Source organism: Choloepus didactylus, chromosome 1 (genome assembly GCF_015220235.1).
Source record: "Choloepus didactylus isolate mChoDid1 chromosome 1, mChoDid1.pri, whole genome shotgun sequence".
Lineage (NCBI taxonomy): Eukaryota > Metazoa > Chordata > Mammalia > Pilosa > Megalonychidae > Choloepus > Choloepus didactylus.
Window position 1 is genome coordinate 205,704,591 of NC_051307.1, and position 15,991 is coordinate 205,720,581.

Below are 15,991 nucleotides of genomic sequence, written 5' to 3' on the forward strand. Positions count from 1 at the left end.
CTGTCATGCCCAAACCCCACCCCAATGCCCTCTGGGTCGCCGTGGCCCCGGGAGGCCAGCGTGAGGACTGCCAGGCTCAACCTGAGACCAGTGCTGACGTGGGAACGCCTTGCTAAGGGGCAAGGGCGCAGCTGAGGGCAGGCCAGGCCTCCTGAAAGCCCCTGGGCTGCTCCAGGCCGTGGACAGGGAGAGGCAGGGGGCCGGAGGGCAGCGGGGCCAGGCGGGCCATAAAGGATGGGAACTGATGCCCAGAGCTGTCCCTCAGCTGGCTCTGCCTGGGGAGAAACCTGCCCACCACCCCAGGGCCTGGGGTAAGGATTGGGACACTCCTTCCCTACACCCTAACTCCGGAACACAACTCGTTCCTCGGGAGGTAGAGGAGCTCAGACTCTCATTAGCAAGGAAGTGAAAATGGCCAGGCAGGTTTGTTTTTTTCCTCCACAGACTTTAGCTCCCACTTCTGCCCCAAGACTATTTAAAGCTCATTCTCAGTTTCCTGAGAATGTTTCCATTTCCAGTTAGAGCCCTCTAACTCACTGGGGAATTTTTTTTGACCCCCAGTAACACACTGGGGGAATTTTTTTCAACTCCAGAACACATTACTGACAACAACCACAGAAGTGATGGTTTCTTTTTTAAAAAACTAATAAGATGTCCAACTTTATTGTAAACCACTTTACAATGTAAGCACATCATCTTCCCTTCTATTCCAAAAATGCATTTCCATGAATCGTAACACCACCACTGGGAGGGCAGCAGAAGCGGGGCGTGGTTTTGACTTGTCATAAACTTTGTGAAGAGAAAAGTCAAATTAAAACAACCAAACCCACCAACCAAGCCAGGAGCGCAAGGTGTGAATACCAAGTCAGAGCAAAAGTCCCTCAGCAGAAGCAAAGGGTAGCGCTGCACTGGCTGACGGGGGAAAAGAGAGAGCCCTCTGTTCCTAGCTGGAAGCATGGGGAGCCCCTAAAACCTGCCCTGCTCCCTGCAGCGTGGCTGCTCTGGCCAGTGGGCACCTCCCAGCACCACCCAGGAAGGCCAGGGAACTGCAGTCAGGAGGGAAAGGCTGGGGCTGCTGGCCACGCTCCCTCCAGTGGTCCCGGGCAGCCCTCGGACAGGGACTCTGGGCCGCAGCCTCCAGGCTGACCACTGCTAAGGGAAGGTGCAACTTGGATTTCAACCTTTGCATATTTTTCCCTGAAGAAAGAGGATGGCTGGTCAACAATAACGCACAACTCCCTATGGCAGAAAATCAGGCAGGACCATGAGTTAAAATGTAGGCAGGAGGCCACCAGCATGCCCGGGGGGCTAACTGATGGGCCACGGACCTTCAGCTCGTACATCTTCAGGATGAAGGGACTGGGAAGCCACTGCCCAGGGTTTCGCCAGCATCCACCCTGGCTCCCGTCAACATTCCAGTGACGCAAAAGGAAACAGCAGCAGCACTGATCCCCTACCTCCGCAGGTCATTTCCACTGGTTACCAGAAACTGGTCATGACCTTGACTTCCAAGTTGCTGTCATGGGTGGCTTGGCCAAGGTCCAAATTTGGACAAATAAGATTTCTCAATATCCAGTCAGTGCCCCATCGTTCCTCAAACCTGGTGCTGCTTGTCTCTGCCTACCCAGCCAGGCCTCTTGGCCAGGGTAGAGCTGCACCTCGTAAGGCACCTCGGAACAGGTGGTGAGAAAACTCACCCCTGTGAGGGAGGACAGCTCGGGAGAAAGCCCTGGCCACGGCCCTCTGCATCCGTTCTCTCTTGGGACAGTTTGCCACAGAAAAATCCCCAGTGACGGTGGGAAGCACTCCCAGGGAGTACAGACTCTGCATGTGTGTGTGCACACGAGGAAAGTAAGGCCAGAACCCTGAGGCCCTCTATGATCAGACCCTGTTAGATCTCCATCTCCCAGTCAGCCCACTGCACAACGGCAGCTCAGAGACTTAAAGCCCTTATTGAAAATAAGGATACAGGGAAAAATCACTACTCGCTTTTTTCCTCTTTGTTCCCAAACCCACTGCTCATTAGGTGCTAGGATGAGCCCTGAGATGAACAGGTCATCCAAGATCTACACACCATCGTCTGTCCCTCCGTTTAGAAACATTAGGAACTCAAGAGTGAAAACAAACCTCTGACTCTGTGCTCCAGGAAGGTGGAAGAAACAGCTGTAAGCACAGGCTGTTCAACCAAAATGAAACAGGAGGGGAGAAGTGAGGAGGGTCGGTGACGCCACGAGGGGCTGACCGCCTTGCCAGGAACAAAGTCAGGCCCAGTCTCCCCAACTGTTATTCAGTAAGACCTGGTGCTAGCTGCTCGTTCCCACTAGAAGAATCAGTAGGGAAAGACCCTCTAACGTAGCCATGGGCTGGGGAAGAAGTGATGAAAGGATGATATGAAAGTGGAAGCAATGTATGACCTGAGGTGGATCTCAATTTCACATGCTACTTGGCCTCTCTTCTCTGGCTGCATGGACCACCACGCTAGCAGAACCACCTCATCCTGCACAGCTGCAGGTCCCAGCCCTCACAGCCCTCTGGTTCCCAGACTTCTGGAGGAAGGGGTGCTGAGAAGGCCTCACCATACCTCAGGCGGGACTGTTAGAACTGGGGTACTGGTTTAACCACTTGGCTCACACACCATAACCGTGATTCAATGTGCAGAAAGAAAGCATGATTTTAGGTACGTCTAAAAAGAAGGTTCTGAGTGGTTTGCAATCTCTTGCACTTGTCTCACTTCAGGTCCAGGCAGTCTCGCTTCCAGCTCACATAGTGGCTAAGTGTAGTTTTCTGCTCCTAAGCTTCCCTGGCTGCCTCTTGGCTGGGACAAACCACAGGGCCGCACCACCTTGCACAAGGTTCCAGAACAGGAAAAGGGGCTTTGGTAGGTTCCTGCACATTCCACTGCTATTCCGACAAATTCCCAAAGCCACAGGGGCTCATGCTCATGTGGAGGAGAGGATACCACCCCCCAAGGAGGACACGCCAGCTGAGAAGCATCTCATCCTGCCTCTGGATCTCCAGTCAGCTCTCTCACCTCGACCCAACCCCTCCCCAGTCACCACACAGCCTTGAAGGGTGTGAAAAACAAGATCACTTTGGTGACACGGGTGTTCTCCAGACGATTGTGCAAAGCGAGTGGTCAACCCTTAGATGACAGGCACCAGGGAGCTGGAGTCGGGCCCAGGGGCCGGTTTTGAAGGCCATGGCTGGGGAGTGCCGGGAGGCTGAGACTGCATCTGAAACCCAGGCTCGGAGGCTCCGGGGAGAGGGAGGAACAAACTGGAGGGAACTGGTGCAACCTCACAGGCTCCTTATTTGGTCAGGTTTAGCTTACAAGGACCAAGACCTCTAACCTGCCAGCAGAAATGCCAAAGAGCTTGCGGGTCCCTGGGCGAAGCCTGCCTGCCTCACGCACACTGGCCCCTGCGCTCACCAAGACCCTTAGCCTCAGGCTCAGGCCCGATCTTCCCAGAAGCGCTGGCTTGTGGATTTCAGGGAAGGGACGACCTCCCCTCCCACTGGGAACATTTGCCTCACCTTATTGTAGGAGATTACCTAATGATACTCCAAACAAAACACTACTCACTTTTTCCTCCCACCAGTTCACAACCCACAAAAGGCAAACAAACCCATTTCTTTGGGGATTAAAAAGAGTTTTTAAATACAATAGTAGGAAAATATAACTTAAAAATATAAAAGTCAAACAGCTTACGGAAGACTTAAAAATCTATGTTTTGCCCATTAGTCCCATAGGTACTTTGTAGGAAATAAACACATACTCAAAAAATGTTAACACTGTGACAGTTCATAAAACAGGCTTTAGAAAACGACAGTTACAAAAGCCATTTTGAGTAAGAAAGCATACCGGCTCCAACTTGGTCAACGAGTGACTTTTATCCCAAAACATGTTTTGTTTTCATGCTCCCCAGGGCCTGGTTGCTGTGTGTGCGCGTGGGTTCTCTCCCACAGTGGCACCCAGACACGGAACAGGGGCTTCTGGGTCCCTTGCAACACTCTTTGGGACAACAACAAACAAACAAAACTCCTTGCTTGCATATTTGGTCAGTGTTTGTAGTGCAACTGAATCAGGGTCCTCCAACTGCCCACGGCCCCCTCGGCGCTGGCTGGCCTTCCCTCTTCCTAAGTCTCAGTAGTCTGCGAGGGGCTAGAGTGGGCAGAGACGCAAGAGGAGCAGAGGTAGCAGAGGATGGGCAGAGAGAGGAGGGAGAGGACGGCGCTGCGGGTGGCCACCTGCTGACCCAGCGGCCGGCTGGACCCCAACCTGTCACTCCCGGCACAGGGTGGGTCATACAGGCAGCCCGAAGCGGTGTTTCTTTTTCTTCACGGGCTTTAGGGGCGTCAGTCCGCGGAGGTCCTCCTCCACGTCGGACTCCTCCATCTCGTCATCAGCCGAGATCAGGATCTACGGCAGCAGAGAGGCAGGGCCCTGAGTCGCGGCCAGCAGGGCCTCCTTGGCTTGCCCTCCCTGGTACTGGGCACCAAGGTGTCAGCCCCTCCAGGAGGCCTTGGGTCTCGTTTCCTTACAACAGGGTGGCAGGAGGCTCCCTCTCTGGGATGAGGCTTGCCAGGCCCACCACAGACCTCCTTTGCTCCAAGCACATTCACTGCCTCCTGAAAACCTGGCCCCCTCCCTCCGAGAGTGCTCCAAGTCTCTGCCCAACCTCCAGCTGGAACCAACCCTTCTCAGAACCAGTTGGAACCAATGCAGCCGAAGTCACCCTGGCAAACAAGGCCAATCCTGACATGTGGAGTCCTGGGGTCTTTGGAGCTGCCTTAAATACTACAAAAACAAACCGAAAAGCCCTTTTCAAAAGGAAAAGAAAACATCTGTGGGGCACACACAAGGGAGGGGGATTTCAGAGTGGCTTCTTCGAGCCAGCTTTGGAACTTCTGAAGACAAACAGGAGCCCTTCGCTTTTCCCAGCCTCTGGAACGACTAAGCCATGTAGCCAGGGCATCCAGGCCCAATGTGCTGACTTGCCGCCAAACTGACCCTCCTCCTGCCTGGCTCTCCAGGCCTCCCAGCACTGGAGAAAAGCTTAGAACGGCCTAAGTCAGGTTCGAGAGACCCCCAAGCCCACCTGTAGCAGGCAGGGCGGGCACCCCAGCTCTCCCCTGGACCACCCACTCACAGAGCTCCCTCCCACCAGTCTTGGTGTGCCAATCAAACCCTTCTCATTGGCTCCCTATGCCTGCAGAAGCCCGTCCCAATACCGTAGCCTGATCACGAAGCACCCTGCCCATCAAGGCCAGACCTTCTCCTGAACCTCCTTTCTTGTCATTCTGCCCTACACTCCAGAACACACGTGGCTCTGGCCACAAAGAGTTCCACAGTTACCCAGATGCCAAACCATACGACCATGATTGCTCATAAGCCATTGTTTCTGCCAGTGGCACTGTCATTCACCCTAACGCTCTCTGCACTCTTCCAACGTGACAGGCCCTGAGCCAAACTCCTGGGACACACCCAAGAGAACATATGGGCTTACTGTCTCTCCTACTCTTTTTTTTTATTCATCTTTCAAGCTTTCAAAATGCCCCCTTCAAAACTCTCTCCAGGATGTCCATGGGAGTTAAAAACATTCTGACCCATTGTTTTTTTTGGTGTTTTGGTTATGCCTCAATCTCAGAACCTACTGCCGTGTTCTAATGAAATGTTTATACATTCACCTTCACCTCATCCATGAGTCTGAAGGCCTCCTGGGGGAAGAAGTAGGCTCAGCACAGTGCTCAGCACGCTGTGGTTGCTTAACAAGGCTTCCGCATGGGGCATCCTGCTTTGCCCCCAGCACACGGAGCACAGGGGTATAAGGAGAGCGCTGTGGGCTGCCCAGAACATATCCTTGCTTCTATGCTCCTATTTATGAACACCAGTCTCCCTGAAGACCAAACCTTCCAACTTAGGAGACCTGAAAAGAAGGGGACTAAGGTTCTCCCTAGGAGGTCCTGCTACTCCTACATTTCTCAGCTTGCTTAGCTCAGCCATCGCTCCCCTTGCTCTTCAGTGGTGGGCAGGGATTCAAACCCCTTAATGTTCAGAGGCCAACTATAGGCCCATGAGTATCCTTCCAGCTTCCCTGGGTCAAGGCAGCTCCTCCCTTTCTGTCTCTCTTCACTGACAGGGGGACTGTCAGAGGCAAGCCACCCTCCAGATGCTCCACCTTCCTGAGCTCCACCTTCCTGCGCTCCACCTTCCTGCCATAGGAAGGCCCATGGGGCTGAGAGTGAGTCCCGCAAGGCCCAGCCCGGCCCTGTTGCTGGCTGGCAGGCAGCTGTCTGTGACCTGCGCCGTTCTCTGGCTCAGCCTCTACTCTCTCCCCCGGGCTGCCCGGGACTCGAGCCAAGAGAAGACCACATGCAAACATGAGACCAGAGACCTCCTGGGCCACCAGTCCCGTGGCATGGGTCCTCAGAGAACATCGAAGAGGCCCCTACCTCAGACTCAGACTCCTCGTGGGAGGCGGCCCTTCGATAGCGCACCTTGCTCCCATTCCTTGAGTCCTGGTTGGCTCCTCTTTCTTCTAGTTTAGCTTTCGTCTTCCCCTTTCTCATGAGGAAATTGTCTACTACCCAAAACATCAAAGCCTGTGGGAAGAAAAAGCACAGGTTACTTTGGGGTAAGCCATTTAGCAAAGCAAAGAAGAGTAGAGCAGTCCCAATCCCACCCTCCCTACCTCCATTCCAGACTACAAAATCCAGAACTATGGAAAGAAAGCCTCATTCAGTCCTCCTGCCATCCCTCCGAAGCTAAGAAAAAGATTCTCCATCTCTATGTCCTTTGCTTCAGCTCTCTTCTCTTTAGCAGGGTAAGGCAGTTCTTGCCCTGTTGCCCTGAGGGGTTCTCAGCATGGGTACCTGATGGGCAGCCTGTCCTGGCCCTCGGCCCTGCAGGTGGCACAGCGAGGCGTGGAGCCAAGGACACCTGGTCCGGGCTCCTCCCTGTGGGCTTCTTGTGGGGGCTGGCATACCCCGTCACCATCTGTTTACCTAGATTCTTTTACCATTTCTTCCATTTCCTAACTACTAGCCAATGTGCTTGTGAATTTCTCTTTGAGATCTGTGGTCAGGAATAAATGCCTAGGATGAACTCATAACGATCCTGATCTAGAAGCTGGTATTGCCCATGGGTTAGGGTTCCTCCTGGCTAAGAAGGGAAGACAGAGTTCTCAGGACCACTCATCTTAGACAGGGGCCCTGGGGCAGAGGATTTGCCATTTCCAGCTCTGGCGGTAGGGATGGTGAGTAAGAGGGGATGGCAAATGGTCACAGAGACAGTTTTAGGAAGGAACCTGAGGGTTGTAAGGTGAGTTTTCTCTGTCAGACTCAGAACTTTGAACAGGAACTCTGGAAGGCAGGAAGCAAAACTAGGGTAAAATACGCAACATAGCACTGACATTGACAAAGAAGGGGACGATCAGCATGACGATGGCCAGTTTCAGGTCTGGGTTTTCAATGGGATTCAATAGGGCCACCTGTAAAGAGAAGCAGACTCAGTGAGGTGGAGAGGGACTGTAGGGAAGTGCCTGAAATCACCCCTTAGATCCTGAAAGAGGGGGGCTTAGCTTAGACCCTGTCCCCAGAATCCTGACAGAAAGCCTGGGGTGGCACACACAGAGCTGCCCTGGAGATTCCTTTGAGCATTAGTACTTCTAGCAGCTTCTCCCTCCACATGGACTTACAAAGCACAGCAGGCTCACCACCACTGAGCCAGACAAGGCAATTTCCACCTGGCTCCCGGCAGAGTGGAGAGTGGCCTGAAGCCCTCAGGGCGGCGTGTGGACTTCAGGGAGTTGGAGGGCGGGAGGAGAGTGGAGGCTCCTTACAGAGGCTGGCAAGGAGGTGCCAGACCTCTTTCTGAACCCCCAACTACCTCGTGAAGGACAACAGCTCTGACAATGCTTGGGTTACTTCCTTAAACAACAAAACAAATGCAGCCACAGATAGAGCCAAAGGGAGGCCAGGATCTGAGCCACTTGCTCCTGAAGGCCCTTGGGCTGGTTTCCCACAGGCCAACCCTGGAAATGAGCAATGAAAGCTTTCCGCCCAGCACTGGGGTCAGCGAGCAGAGGCCGGGGTGGGGGAAGCTGCGGGCTTGCCAGGGCATCAGCATAGAACACAGCGTGGTCAGAGACCAAGGATGGTGCCTGGCACACTAAAAGGCTTGCTTAAACCATGAAACCAGGAAGTCGTGTGAGAAGTACATTTGTAAGTGAAAAGAGCATTTGCAGTTTCAAGGCCTGAAGCCTAATATTGGACCCTAAGCAGCCCGAAGGCAGGGAAGGTATTTTTACTTGCTCTATCTATCCCATGGCATCATTTAGAGTAGACACTTGTATAAATAAAGTAGATGGATGCTAAGTAAAAGAAGGACAAGTAGCTGTTATACAAGATCAAATCTAGGGTGTCTTCATGGAGGTGAAAAAACAACAATAAATCTGGTTTTCTAACAGGGTGGCAGCAGGGGATGAGGGAGGGGGACGAGGTACTGTCTGCTTAGCTTCACAAGGAGCTGCCAGGGCAGGGGAGAGAGGCAAACCTTTTTCCACTGAAGTATTAGGAGGACAATGAAGACGACGGATTTTCAAAATCATGATCACAATGTATAGAGCACACTGTCCGACCCAGGCTCCGCACTGCAGCGGGTCTCCTGCGGAGACAGGCAGACACGAGGTCACACAAGGGTCCCGGGCCTGCTCCCCTCCAGCTCCTAATGAGCCCTCACACCCCAACCGGCACACCAGAACCTTGGCTTCCAGAGTGCTTAACGTGCTCCATAAGAGCTAGAATCACTTCATCCCTCACAGAAAAACATGAGTGTTTTAAATAAACTCAGTTGGAGAGTTCCTGATTTGGAGTTACCATAGTGGCCTTTCTTTCAATAGAATCTAAGAGTTAATTAAAAAGTACTAAAGTTAATGAGTGCCCATTGCAGGAGCTCAGAAAAGCTGGTTCTTTTTGCTCTGCTGGCAGCAGAAGCTGGATTAAGCAAGACTGCTAATATTATCCGTTGTTGATTTTCCAGGTGACAGTGGCACTTTCCAGCCTTTCCTCCACCCCCAAGAGGTCTGCTGTTTTTGAATCATGAAGGCAGCAATCAGCCTCTTTGCTCACCTCCTACCTTTCCACCTCTTGCCCCCTAGTCCCACTCTCCCGGCCACTCCTGCTGCCTTCAGCTCTGAGAGCAGAAATCTGACTTGGAAGAAATCATATTCTGACTGTTTAGTACAGGTCAGGCAAACATGGCTTGGCTGGAGACAAGCAGGAGAAGAAAGTTCAAGGCAAGGAGGTAGGAGTGGTAGGACCATGTCCTGAGGATGTGACAAGGGCAATTTGTGATTCCATCAGTCATCAGGGCTTGAGAACAGAGGGATCCAACAGTCCAAGTTGGGGGTCACTCAGGCCCTTCAAAATGCTTCAAAAGGGACTTGATGAAGGGCAGAGGCCAGCCCCTGCAGGCAATAATCTACATCCCCAGTGACAGGCAGAACCCAAGGGGTAGGCCCCGGGGGAGCCACACATAGCTCTCCAAAGTGTGAGATCCAGAGGAGAGTGGGGGTGGGCCTGGAAGTCTGCCGGGGCTGCCTGGGCCACAGCTGGCCAGAAAAGGGGGAGAGGAGAGTAAACATTTTAGGGGAGGCAAAGGCTATGAGAAGAGTTTGTCCCAAACAGAAATCTCCAGTTTCTCATTAATTTTTCTACCGCTTATGTAGCAATCCCCAGGCATCTGTACTGGAGGTCCCTGGCTCCGCTGGAGCCTGCCAATTGTGCACAGTAGAATGGCAAGTGAATGCCTTTATGCAGCTGTAATGGACAAAACACAGGCCTTTGCCTTTCTGGAAAAACCCTGGGAGAAGTGTTGCAGAAAGCATAAGGAAAGACATTGGGTTGTCTCTCCTAAAGTCTTCCTATCTACTTTCACTTCTGGGATAAGGGACGTTTGAGGGAGGAAAAAAAAATTCAGAAGCACAATCCCTCTTAGCTAGATTTTAATGGCATTTTATAATCCTTTTGGTAAGTTCTCAAAAACAACAGATCAAAATATTTGTTAAAAAACGTTAAGTAGGATTGGGGACAGTCAGATGGAGAGTGCTACTAAGAAATTTCTCTGAATCTGAACTGGCATGATTAAAGTCAACAGGGCAAGTGGCAATGCTTATTTAATATCAAATGAAAGTCCACTTGCTCAGAGTGCACTTACTCCATTTTCTCTTAGTTTTAAGTGACTAAGAGGAAAATGTTTTCCTCCTGTCTGCTTCATGCTGCCCCTCAAACTGCCCCTGAGTTTCTTGCTCCACAACTGAGCTGCAGCTGCCTCTTTTTTCATTAGATGCTACAATGAGAAAGCTTAAACATGGTGGAAAAAAAAAATCATCCATAATCCCACTCTAACACAGCATTTCCTTTTCTGCATCCAGATCATGCATGGCCACAGTTGCAATGGGTGTTTGTTTTCTGATTTCTGTTTCAAGCCTATCAAACGTTCTCCATGGCCTCATCTTTCAAGGACAGACATGCCAGGCATTCTCACCGCGTTCTGCTTTTTACTGCACTGGACGACCTCGGGAACATGGGTGTTCCGTTTTTGTTGAATTATTATTCCCTCAGGATAAATTGCAGGGGAAAGGGCCAAAAGGAGGGGACACATCTGTGTCTAGAGAGGCTCCCAGAGGAGCGTGTGGACAGGTATGGGTGACAAAGCCCATAGGCGCTGCGGCCCACGCAAGGCAGACCTTGTTGTCAGGGCCTCCGTACGGGAGAAGTGGCCTGGTCACCTGATGCAGACACCAGGGATCATCCAGATCCCGGCTCGCCCTCAGGGCCAAGCTGTCTCATCCCCCAAGTCCCATGTTCTTGTTAGCAAGTTTGTGCCTTGTCTTCCAGGAACAAAGGAGACTACCTAGAAAACCAGCCCTCCTCGTTGACCCGAGGAAAGAGTTACGGGGCCTACATGGAGGGGGCTGGTTAATGGGGTGGTAGGCAGAATAAGGCCTCCCCAAAGATATCCATATCCTAATCTCCGGGACCCTTGAATATGTCAGGTTATATGGCAAGGGGAATTAAGGTTGTAGGTGGAATTCTGGTGCTAATCATCTGACCCTGACATAGGGAGATTGTCCTGGATTAATTGAGGGCCCAATATAATCATAAGAGTCCTTACGAGTGGAAGAGAGAGGCAGAAGAGAGCATTCAAGTGATGTCACGTGAGACGAACTCAACCTGCTTCTGTTGGCTTTGAAGAAGGAGGAAGGGGGTGACAAGTCAAGGCATTCTGGTGGCCTCCAGAAGCTGGACAGGACAAAGAACAGATTCTCCCCTAGAGCCTCCAGAAAGGAACAAAGCCCTGCTGACACCTTGACTGTAGCCCACCAAGACCCATGTCAGACTTCTGAATTACAGAACTGTAAAATAATACATTTGTGTTGTTTTAAACACTAAGTTTGCAGTAATTTTTTGTAGCAGCAATAGACATCCTGGCTTGAAGACTGATCCCAGAGGGTGTGGTGGGTTGACTGGGACAGGGGCTGAGGCACGCCAACTGGGTAGAGAAGGGTAGCATGGAAGCAGGAGAATCGAAAAACCATTGCCTTCTTCCTTTCTATCTAATCTTGAGGATGCAGACAAAACATATTGGGAACAAATAATACCATGATGTCTGATGTATCAGGACCAGACCTGATCTCCATTCCCAGGTCACAGGCAGCTCATAACTGGCTGTAGGTGGATCTACCTTATGCACCACTCAGTTACAGCCAAGTTGAGAACCCTGACTTCCAGAAGGGATCTTAATGGCAAAGAAGTGGTTCTAAGCAGTCATCCTGGAGGTGGTGGGAGGTACGAGGTATCCTGGTGTGGTAGACATGAGGGCCCTCCACCACGTGCTGGCCGGGTGAGTTCCCTGTGTCACTTAGCTTCGCTGCCTGTTCTACACCTGAGGATAATGCTGTCGTTGGTCCACATGAGCTGTGGCCCACTGCAGTCCTCCAAGCTCAGGAATCAATGCCTTGGGGCTTCTCAGAGGCCTTCCTGGAGCCGCGGAAGGCACACGCCGGTGTCAGACACTATCTTAAGACAGTGACTCATGGACAGGGACTAAGAAAAGCCCTCCCCTGAGCTCATCTCCACTCACTGGAGACAATTACTTAAGATTTCTAGAATATCCAAGCCACTCACAGCTGGCTTCACAAATCAGCTCTCCTTTTTAAAATGTCAGTTTCCTATGAGTCTTGGCCATCTAGGCCCTCGCGCCCCAAGCCATGATCTCTGAGAGGCATGGCCAAGAAAAGAGAGTAGGGATCTGGAATTCCATCCAAATTTTTCTCCTTTCCTGTCCCATGTGCCCCTTTCACGGCAAATGCTCCACTGATGTTGTTCTCATTGACAGGCGATTCTGCCTTGTATCAACAGACAGCAGGAGCCGGACTGGAAGGTGGGAACGCGCTGCCATTACCCCTTACCCTCTGTCCTGAGTCAGGTGAGCCCCAGAGGGCAGCAAGGGCCAAAGAAGGCACCTCTCACAGCCAGCCTCTGTCAAGACCACATCTAGCCATTTCTAAGGGAGTACAAAGTAAAAGGCACTACAACTGGGTTTGGAGTCAGCCACAAAGGCCAGCCTCCAAACCAGGCTTGTATCTCACAGGGTCTGATGAGATGGGAGGGGCCCTAGCTGAGCCATTTTAAGCTGTGTCTCCATAATTGCACATGGGCCTGTTATCCCTGGGGACTGGTACATGCCAGCTGCTGGATAGGGCCAGCCTGCAGTTGGGAGACAGAGAAAGCCAACTTGGCCCCAGAGGCGGGGACGAACCCTCCAGTCCTGGCCTGCAAGCCCACTCAGCAGTGGAATGGCCCGGCTAGAGAACAAGCAAAGACAGGCAGTAGGAAAAGGGGCAGTGCTTGCCCCCACCCTGCTGAGCACCTACCAAACTAAGGGCCACTTCACTCTTTCAAACATACTAGGCAGGTAGTTTGAGCTCTGGGGGAGGCCTGGCAGACTGGTGGCCTTGCACCCTGCAGGTGGGACCGCCACTGCCCTCTGCTAGGAGAGGCAGACATTCGGCAGCTCCCTGCATCTAGGGGTCTCTGGCTCCTACTTTTCCTGCCACATAGGAAATTGCTTGGGCAATGAAGTGGCCCCCACATGCCTCAGACTTGGGGCACTCTGATACTTTTGGGAGGATGGTGATCAGGCCCCAGAAATTAGCCCCTACTCTACCCCTCACCCTCCTACCAGCACCCAAACCTTCTTTGGAACTGCACTTGCCTGGCTGGCTGCAAAGGGCAAGAAGCAGAGCCCCTTCCAGGCAGACCCCCACCATGCCCTCAGCTAGTGACCATGGTACATTACCATATTCGCCGAAACGCAGCGCTTCCCACTGCTGCCACTCCACCAAGATGCTCACGGCTCGCACACCCACGTAGATGAGCAGCATGCCCACGGTGGCGTCCAAAAGGAAATTTATGAGGTACCTATGTGGAGGGGTCACATGGCATGGTCAGGAGGAGCCACCCAGGGAACAAATGCCACCTAGCTAGGCCCTCAGTATGGTGCTTAGCAGGACCAAGGGTCGAGGCCAACATAGGTAGAGGCTGGAGAGAAGCTGAAGACAGCATTTTATTCTGCCTTGTTATCAGGGGCAGGTAGACTTAAATGGGCCTATGCAAGAGGCTGCAGCTCTCACTTCCAGGGGCCCCCACATAATGCCCCCCCCCAACACCAATGTGCTAACTACCCATCACGGGTTTAATACTTGAAGGAGGGTGGAGGAGATTCCTGCCAAGTATTCTTGCGAGTGAAGAGTCTACAGAAAACAGAGGATCGGAAGCAGCCAAGGAAATTAATAGGAAAACAGAATTTAAAAGCGTAAACAAAAATTTTTGTTCAGTCATTCTGTTCATAACCTGAGGGTCCCTCCCACCTGTGAGAGTGCTGCTTGCACAGTGCAGGTCAGGAGAACAGTCTTGGCCGCCTTTGACCCAGAGGGCAGGGCCACATGGGCCTCGCTCTCCCTGCGGCCTCAGAGCCTGCCACAGAGTCACATTTTAAGTAGAGAGCTTAAGTAGAGATGCTTTCTCCACTGGAAAAAGCAAGAAAGTGGGTAGAAGGAAAGAGGGGTCAGAATAGAAGGCCACCCTGACCACGGGTTCTTTCAAGGTCTATTTCTATCTGTCAGGCACAAAACCTTCTTTTCCCTTCTCAAGGCAAGGCCTCCTCCCCACTTTCCCTCAGGGGCCCTGTACCCAGAGAACTGTAGACAGCAGAAGTTGTTGAAACACATCTTGGGAGCATAAGGAGCATAAGGACACAAGATCTAGCTACCGACTACACGCCCCAACTCTGTGGAGATGTACAGGTGCCTGGGTCAGGTACTACCCTTTGGTGATAGCAGGTGGCTCTGAAATCCCTCCACATAAACTCCAGGACACAAGACCAGTTTTGAGCTTTCAAGTTGCTGAGGCTTGAGACATTTTACGCAGACCCCCAGCCTCCCACCCCAAGCCTCGGCTTAGGGGATGTACACCACACCCTGATGCCCAAGGAAGCAGCTCCTTCTACTTGAGGCCCTGCCAGGGTCCCCAAGCATCTCCGAAACCAGTGTGGAGAAAGGGCAGGGAAGCTTCCTCCTGCCTGCCCTTCCTCTTCAAAATCACAAGGGGTCTCTGAGACCAGAGATGAAGGAACAGCAGCTGCCTCCAAGGCAACTTCTCAAGTTCACACCGAGCTCTGGCCCCGGGCTACACAGCTCTCAGACACATCGTCTAATTGGTTTTGAAGGCTTCTCACATCTGAAACCTATCCTGAAAATAACAGGAACTCCTGATGTTCATACATGCCTTAGTTCATTCATTCCCTCACCAATTATTTATTGAGCTTACCAGGTTCCAGGCCCTGAGAACAAAGATAGAAAGTTCTACACTCTGTACTCTGAATCTCAACCTAGTCCAGTGAGCCTGGCAGACAGCAGGGCATCATCTGGGCTCTGGAGTCAGACTGCCTGGGTTCAAGTCTCAGCTCCACCACTCCTGAGCTGGGTGAACGTGAGCAAGTCACATAAGCTCTCAGTGCCTCAGTTCCCCCAAATGTAAAGTGGGACCAATCAAAGTATCTCTACTGCAGGGATCTCGTGAGGATTCAGTGAGTATCTTTATGTATAGAGTACTTAGAACACTGCCTGGCACAGAGTAATCGCTATACTCATGTCTCATCAGAATCACAGCTCCTCAGGATTGCAGGACCCTGACATCAAAAGCTCATTCCCCCTGAAAGCAGCACCCTGAGCACTGGGGACTCCTCTGGCCACAGGAAGCAGCTCATTCCCAGGTCTGTAGGTTTTCTCCCTGAGCTGAAAACCTGCTTCCCTTTGCAGTGCACAGACTCCCAAGAAAAGTCATAGAGCAAGTCACAGATGGAGCACTCAGAGGGATGTCAGTTCAGTGCTCATCCTCACCAGGGCCTCTCCACTCCCAGAGCAATGCCTATGCCCCCTGCTCAGGCTCCTACCCAAAAGCTCAAGTGACTGCTGGACCTCTCGTGTCTTTCTCCAGTTTGGGGTGATAACAACTGATAACAATCCTCCAACTGAACCATTAATGTCTTTTCTGATAAGTGTCCCTATGGTTTTGGTTTCCAACAAGTATGTATACTCATCATCTTAGGAAACTTTCTCAGTAATCCCACAAGGCTGGCAGGGTACACAAGACAAATGAGGAAACTGAGGCTGGAGGTTAAGTTGTCTTCCCACAGACTGGACTCTTCATTGAGTGTTCTTTTCACTATGACAAGCTCCATCTTGGGCCTTTTCTCCTCCAGGCTGAGCACCTGAGATTTTTCAAACAGCAATGCATCTTCCAGCCCTTTCTATATCCCAGATGTGATACAGGTTGTCAATACCTCTCTTTGTAGATGGGCCCTGGGGTGCTGCAAGTGAAAGCATGTGGCCAAGGCTGCACCAGGAAGTAGGTTTCCTAACCCCAG

General features: G+C 51.9%; 1 protein-coding gene across 1 annotated transcript in view; it reads right to left on the bottom strand.

The window, feature by feature from the left end:
* LOC119505431 (store-operated calcium entry regulator STIMATE) overlaps nucleotides 1–15,991 on the bottom strand; it is a 100,830-nt gene that overhangs the window by 3,000 nt on the left and 81,839 nt on the right. Inside the window, 6 exon segments of the mRNA XM_037798220.1 lie at nucleotides 4,310–4,420; nucleotides 6,454–6,603; nucleotides 7,413–7,490; nucleotides 8,555–8,600; nucleotides 8,602–8,665; nucleotides 13,364–13,485. Of these exon segments, the coding sequence (XP_037654148.1) occupies nucleotides 4,310–4,420; nucleotides 6,454–6,603; nucleotides 7,413–7,490; nucleotides 8,555–8,600; nucleotides 8,602–8,665; nucleotides 13,364–13,485 (571 nt within the window).